The following is a 7,500-nucleotide window of genomic DNA, read 5'->3' as shown; positions in this document are numbered from 1 at the left end:
TCCCCCACTCCTCCACCATGTGTGTGTGTAGGTGACATAGTGTGTGTGTGTGTGTTTGTGAGAGAGCATACTGCACCGTTGCACATGGTGGGGGGTTTGAGGACGTAGCCTGAGTTTCCGTTCACCAGGAATTTGGAGCGGTTCAGCTGCATCATCCTTCCCTCCGTCTGGTAGTTCAGAGCCACTGGAGAACACATCACCCACTCATCACCCTGTTCACCCCTTCATCACCCTGTTCACCCACTCATCACCCTGTTCACCCACTCATCACCCTGTTCACCCCCTCATCACCCTGTTCACCCACTCATCACCCTGTTCACCCACTCATCACCCTGTTCACCCCCTCATCACCCTGTTCACACACTCATCACCCTGTTCACCCCCTCATCACCCTGTTCACCCACTCATCACCCTGTTCACCCCCTCATCACCCTGTTCACCCCCTCATCACCCTGTTCACCCACTCATCACCCTGTTCACCCCCTCATCACCCTGTTCACCCCCTCATCACCCTGTTCACCCCTTCATCACCCTGTTCACCCCCTCATCACCCTGTTCACCCCCTCATCACCCTGTTCACCCCTTCATCACCCTGTTCACCCCCTCATCACCCTGTTCACCCCTTCATCACCCTGTTCACCCCCTCATCACCCTGTTCACCCCCTCATCACCCTGTTCACCCCCTCACCACCCTGTTCACCCCCTCATCACCCTGTTCACCCACTCATCACCCTGTTCACCCACTCATCACCCTGTTCACCCCCTCATCACCCTGTTCACCCACTCATCACCCTGTTCACCCACTCATCACCCTGTTCACACACTCATCACCCTGTTCACCCCCTCATCACCCTGTTCACCCACTCATCACCCTGTTCACCCCCTCATCACCCTGTTCACCCCCTCATCACCCTGTTCACCCCCTCACCACCCTGTTCACCCCCTCATCACCCTGTTCACCCATTTTTCACTCTGTCTGTTCATGCACTTGTTCATGCGTAGTGTTGCATGCATGTGTGCTTGTGCATGCATGCCCGCGTGTGTGAGCCTGGATGTACAGAGATGGTCCTGGGGCATTCAGCCAATCAGACAGCACCTCCCAGACCAGGTCACCAATCAGACAGCACCTCCCAGACCAGGTCACCAATCAGACAGCACGTCCCAGACCAGGTCACCAATCAGACAGCACCTCCCAGACCAGGTCACCAATCAGACAGCACCTCCCAGACCAGGTCACCAGGCCTCTCACCCAACCAGGAGGGATCACAGCGAGACGGACAGCTGTCTCACCCAGTTGGCAGCCAACGTTCCAGTAGAGCTGGGGGTTGAAGTTGGAGGAGTCGATGCGGTAGGCAGAGGGGTAGATACGAGACAGCTGCCTCTGGTTGAAGCACAGCAGGTTCTCAGCTCTGTGGCTGATCAGAGACTGGGCTCGTGTCTCACTGAATGACAAGACGTCCCCTGGAGTCCCTGAAGATGACAGGAAGAGGAGGAGCTGAGAGGAGGAGGAGCTGAGAGCAGGAGGAGGAGGAGCTGAGAGGAGGAGGAGCTGAGTGGAGGAGGAGCTGAGAGGAGGAGGAGCTGAGAGGAGGAGGAGCTGAGAGGAGGAGGAGCTGAGAGGAGGAGGAGCTGAGAGCAGGAGGAGCTGAGTGGAGGAGGAGCTGAGAGCAGGAGCTGAGAGGAGGAGGAGCTGAGAGGAGGAGGAGGAGGGAGGACCACTGGAGGGAGTGACACAGACAGGGAGAGTGTGTGTGTGTGTGTGTGTGTGTGTGTGTGTGTGTGCGCGTGCGTGTGTGTGTGTGGGAGTCACCTTCGTCCAGGCTGTCCTGAGAGGCTACAGAGTTGGTGAACACCACCAGGTCTGACAAATCTCTGCTGAGCTTGATGGTCTTTCTCTTCCTCCCACCCCTGAGGAGGAGGAGAAAGGGAAAGAAAGAGAGAGAGAGAGAGAGAGAGAGAGAGAGAGAGAGAGAGAGAGAGAGAGAGAGAGAGAGAGAGAGAGAGAGAGAGAGAGGGGGGGGGGGGGGAGATGAAAGATCAGTTACAGGTTACCTCACAGTGGTTGCAGCACAGAGATCCTGTGGCAGCTTGTACACCACAGGAAGAAGCATCAAAGGAAGTGCCGGCATCAAGTAGTTACACACACACACTTGCCTTCGGCGAGCACAAACCATTGTTATCTCACATATATATTTATTTATTTATTATTTTTTAATTTTTGCCCCCCTAAGGATCAATCAATATTTGGACTACATAGACAACGCCTGTGTCAAAATGTTTGTTTTGGTCTCGATTGTGTTGCTTGTATTGGGATTTACGTTCCGTTGCACAGTTTAGGGGGTTACAACGTTTTTGTGGCGACAAAGTGCCTTTAGTCGACGAAGGGTAATCTGTGCTAGCTACGTCACCACGTCAACACACGTTAGCAACGACGCATGGATACAACGTGATAGAGACTTTCTAGCTCCAAAATTGGAGCTTGGATTATGAGTGAAAAATACCAGCCCCAAAAAATGTGTAGAAAAAGCGATTTGAGTGGAACTGCTATCTTGAATTTCTGATTTCTGAAGTAGCTTGTTTCAAAGGGGGGTCCTTGTTTAAAAGGGTGTTCTTAATGAATTATGCAATATGAGTAGGCTAAATGCTTGAAAATATCACTAGAAGGGAAAACGGACCCACCTGCAACTGAAGCAAGCAAGCACACCCTTCTATTTCCCCAGAAATTGTACCCTCTCTTGTTCATGGTGATTTCTGTACAGAATGTTCCACCTGAGCTAAAGGTTATTTTTGACATCCAGGTCCTTTTTTCTCAGTCAACAAAAACATGATAGTTGTGGAAGGTAGGACATGTTTGACGCTACGCTGAGAGGAGATGGAAAACCCCAGGACCTGACAGGAACCAAGCCTTGTCTGGGTGAAACATCACATCAAATCACCCCCAGGGATTTCTAATCACAGATGGAGCCCTGGGGCAAAACCAACCAATCACCAGCCACGTTTCTGGCAGGAGGATAGTGAGGGCGACCAATAGGAGCTCACCTGTTTAGTTGTCCTCCCGCCTCTCTTCCGGAAGTCTCCTGGCCGTCGTCCTCTCCCTCCTCACTCTGACACTTCAGCCGTGACTTGGAGTGCCTCTGCACACACACACACACACACAGACACACACGCACACACGCACACACACACATTTATAACATGAAGGTAATGCAGACATACAGAAATACTGAACATCTACTGTCACAATTTCCACTGAAATCACATTTGTATGTGTGTGTGCATGTGAGTGAGAGTGTGTGTGTGTTACTATTAGGGCTTACTGAGTGTCTCAGTAATTATAGTCTTTGGGCAGCTTGCCAAGGGGTAATTAGCATGTGGGCGCACACACGCACACACATGGAAGAAATCTCAATGAGATGATTCCAGTTGGAAATAAGGGCTTGAGTTTGTGATTTGAAAATCAGGAGGAGGAGGAAGAGGAGGGGGGAAGAAGAGAGGAAATAGCAGGAGGGGTTGGGGGGGGGAAGAGGGGAGGACGGAGAGGATAGCTTCAGTTACTGTGGTACAAACACACACACACACCATGAAGATCAGAGAGGATAACTGAGTTAGAGATGCACGCAGCATCTTAGCCCTGCTTGACCAATAGGAGTGCGGCATCTTTGCATTTGCACACCCTGACCAATAGGAGTGCTGAATCAGCCTGCCTTATACATATTCATTAATTGTCACCCTGACCAATCCTAGGGTCTGATAATTCCACGCTTGTCAATACTGATTAGTATCAAAATGGAAACAATATCTCCAAGGAAGAATAGGACCAGGCCAGAGTGAGGCGAGAGAGAGGAGAGACAGAGAGAGAGGAGAGAGAGGAAGAGAGAGGAGAGCGAGAGATGAAGAGAGACAGAGAGAGGAGAGAGAGGAAGAGAGAGATAGAGTAAGAGAGAGGAGAGAGAAAGGAGAGAGAGAGGAAGAGAGAGGAGAGAGAAGAGAGAAAGGAGAGAGAGAGGAAAAGAGAGGAGAGAGAACAGAGAGAGAGAGGAAGAGAGAGGAAGAGAGAAAGGAGAGAGGCGAGAGAGGAGAGACAGAGAGAGGAGTGAGAGAGGAAGAAAGAGGAGAGAGAGGCAGAGAGAGAGAGTAAGAGAGAGGAGAGAGAGAGGAGAGAGAGAGGAAGAAAGAGGAGAGACAGAGGAGAGAGAGAGGCAAGACAGGAGAAATAACTCGAATCGCTTTAAGAACTGCAGAAGTAAACTTCCTGGTGTCAAATGTTTTCCCTTTTAGAAAAGTCGTATCAGAGTGAGCTGTTGTTGCTGTCTGTCAGTAGTTTGCTGGGTGTTTTAAGTCTGGCGTTGGGGAGACGATAAGAGCAGATCAACTCTGGTTAGAGGCAGGCTTGTTCTCACCTCCTGTAAACTCTGGTTGTGAGCCAGTTTGTGAGGCAGGTTGTGAGACAGTTTGTGAGACTGGCTAGAGGCAGGTTTTGAGGCAGGTTGTGAGGCAGGTTGTGAGACAGTTTGTGAGACTGGCTAGAGGCAGGTTTTGAGGCAGGTTGTGAGGCAGGTTGTGAGACAGTTTGTGAGACTGGCTAGAGGCAGGTTTTGAGGCAGGTTGTGAGGCAGGTTGAGGCAAGCTGGTCTCACCTTCTGTTTGAGGGTGCTGATGAAGGATCTGCTCTGAGTCTTCTTCAGGGGAGCTTTGGAGGACTGGAGGGTCAATCACATTACAACACAGAGTTAGTGTGTTTGTGTATGTGTGTGTGTGGGGGGGGGGGGAGAGAGTGAACAGTAGAGAGAGGAGGAGCACCCCTGCTCCCCCTCTCCTGCTTACAGCACAGAAACATGGATGTTAAGAAGCTGCTCTAAAATTAGCCCCAATATGAGCCAAGCACATGAAATATGAATAACAGCAACATGCAGCTGATCTATCTGCACTGCTGGAAGAATATCTCTCCCGGTCTTAGGGTGTGTGTGTGTGGTGTGTGTGTGCGTGGTGTGTGTGGTGTGTGTGTGGTGTGTGTGTGTGGTGTGTGTGTGTGGTGTGTGTGTGTGGTGTGTGTGTGTGCATGTACGCGTGTGTATGGGTGTGTGTGGTGTGTGTGTGTGTGTGTGTGTGGTGTGGTGTGTGTGTGGTGTGTGCGTGTGTGTGCATGTACGCGTGTGTATGGGTGTGTATGGGTGTGTGTGTCTGTGGCGCCCACCGGCCGCAGGTTCTTCTGCAGGCCCACGTGCGTGGCTCTGAGCAGGGCCCGGATGCTGAAGCTGTCCCCGTCCTCCTGGTCACCTATCTGAGCCTCTCTCAGCAGGGAGTCCAGCTTCCTCCTCATGTGACCCTCCATCTGCAGGTGGCCATTACTCTGGAGAGGGGGAGGAGTGGGGAGGACAGGGAGGGAGGTAAAGGGGTGTGGAGGGAGGGTGGAGAAGTGAGGGAAGGGAAGGGGGGGGGGGTAAGAGGGAAGGAAAAGAGGAGAGGGGAGAGAGATAGTGGATGAGAGTGAGCATGTATGTGTGTGTGTGTGTGTCCAGTTCACCAACCGTGTGAGAGCGGTCCCATGTGTCCTGCCACGTCATTAACACCTGGTCTGTCTCATCACAGACAGGCTGACCTTTGACCTTAGGGGTCAGTGTCCTGACCCGTGCTGACCTGTCTGGGTCAGATTCTCTCTCACACCGATGGATGGAGAGCGATGAGAGTGCTGACCTGCAGTAAGGTTTGTGGCAGCATCGTTAAGCAGTAATTAGCCTAACGCATGCTAACGAGCGCTACATGCTAACGAGCTAAGACTCTTCAGTCCAATTAGCGCTACAGCCATCTCTTCTCTGGCACAGTGGCATCAGTTAGGCTGCTTGGTTAGTGTGTGTGTGTGTTCTTCTCCGTGTGTGTGTGCTTCTGTATGTGTGTGCTTCTGTGTGTGTGTACAACTCACGTTGCTGTTCTTCAGCTTGTAGTCGTCCTCCATCTCATCGGCGCTGTCATCATCTGACACTTCCCCCTCCTCCACATCAGCAGACAGGTACGGGGGTAGACGCTTCCCCTGGGGGGAGGGGGAGAGGGGGGGGGAGGAAGGGGTGAGGAGGAGAGAAACTTGATTGTTGGGCAGACATTTCACACACACAATCAGTCATTTGTCCACACCTGTCACAGGTACCACAGATCATCCAGATCTCAATGGATCCCTCCTACTCTCTTCTGACACACACAAACATCCACACACACACACACTCATGCACATACACAAGGATCCACGATCAGACACCCTCACACACTAACACACACGTTCCTGTGCCGTCACCCTGACTGCCCTGACTGACTGTCAGGATACTGTGACTGAAGACTGACTGATCTTATCACCCCTTCACAACACACTGGATGAATCCAATATAGAGTGTGTGTGTACATGTATGTGTGTACGTGTGTGTGTCAAGCTGCCTACCAGGAGAACAGTATTCTGACGTCTTTCTTCCAGGATTAAAGATTTACCCACACTCTCTCTGTCTCCCTCTCTCTGTCTCCCTCTCTCTGTCTCCCTCTCTCTGTCTCCCTCTCTCTGTCTCCCTCTCTCTGTCTCTCTCCCTCTCTCTATGTGTGTGTATCCTGGGTAAATACAGAATGATGCCCTTCTTCCATATCTGAGAGGTCCTAGAGAGAGCCAGTCTGGCCAGCCAAGCTCCATCCCGTACCATCCTGTAACATGTGGATTGTGTGACAATGTGTGTGTGTTTTGGGGTAAATAAAACCCCCCACTGTGAAGAAACCTCCCCAAGCATGGACTGGTTATCAGTCCTCTCTTTCAGGCTGTGTGTGTGTGCAAGAGGGAGAGAGGGAGAGGGAGAGGGAGAGAGAGAGAGAGAGGGGGGGGGAGAGAGAGAGAGAGAGAGAGAGAGAGAGAGAGAGAGAGAGAGAGAGAGAGAGAGAGGGAGAGAGAGAGAGAGAGAGGAGAGAGCACTGGCACATGAGAGACAGTCTGTCATATCTCTATTGTTCCCAAATCTCCTCCCTCTCTCCGTCTCCCTGCGAGACAAATAAGTGTGGCCTATTTTCCTCTTCTCTTTTTTTATTTGTTGTTTTCCGTCCAACATTCCTATTCCCACTCTCTCTCGTATCTTTTCCTCTCTCTCCCATCATCCCCTTTCTTCTCCTCTCTCTTTTCCTCTCTCCAATCCTCCCGTCTAAGGAGGAAAGTCTGTAGTCCCCATGGAGAGCATGCCTCCCTGCCTCCCTCCCCCTGTCCTCCCTCCCCCTCCCCTCCCTCCCTCCCTCCCTCCCTCCCCTCCCTCCCCTCCCTCCTCCCTCCCTCCCTCCCTCCCCTCCCCTCCCTCCCTCTCCCCCTCGCTCCCTCCCTCCCTCCCCGTCTCTCCCCCTCCCTCCCTCCCTCTCCCCCTCCCTCTTCGTCTCTCCCCCCTCTCTCCCTTCCTCCCTCCCTCCCCGTCTCTCCCGTCTCTCCCCCTCCCTCCCTCCCCCTCCCTCCCTCCCTCCCTCCCCCGTGCCTCCTCCCCCTCCCTCCCC

The 7,500-nt window shown here is 52.4% G+C and overlaps 1 protein-coding gene across 1 annotated transcript in view; it reads right to left on the bottom strand.

The window, feature by feature from the left end:
- Positions 1-7,500, bottom strand: part of plch1 (phospholipase C, eta 1) — a 46,121-nt gene that overhangs the window by 11,108 nt on the left and 27,513 nt on the right. The window contains 7 exon segments of the mRNA XM_084674737.1: positions 77-184; positions 1,291-1,470; positions 1,811-1,908; positions 3,040-3,134; positions 4,638-4,700; positions 5,195-5,350; positions 5,921-6,028. Coding sequence (XP_084530863.1) covers positions 77-184; positions 1,291-1,470; positions 1,811-1,908; positions 3,040-3,134; positions 4,638-4,700; positions 5,195-5,350; positions 5,921-6,028 — 808 coding nt within the window.

Source organism: Hypomesus nipponensis, chromosome 15 (assembly GCF_054491055.1).
Source record: "Hypomesus nipponensis isolate SF chromosome 15, ASM5449105v1, whole genome shotgun sequence".
Taxonomy (NCBI): Eukaryota; Metazoa; Chordata; class Actinopteri; order Osmeriformes; family Osmeridae; genus Hypomesus; species Hypomesus nipponensis.
This window is presented reverse-complemented; position numbering and strand designations above follow the sequence as displayed.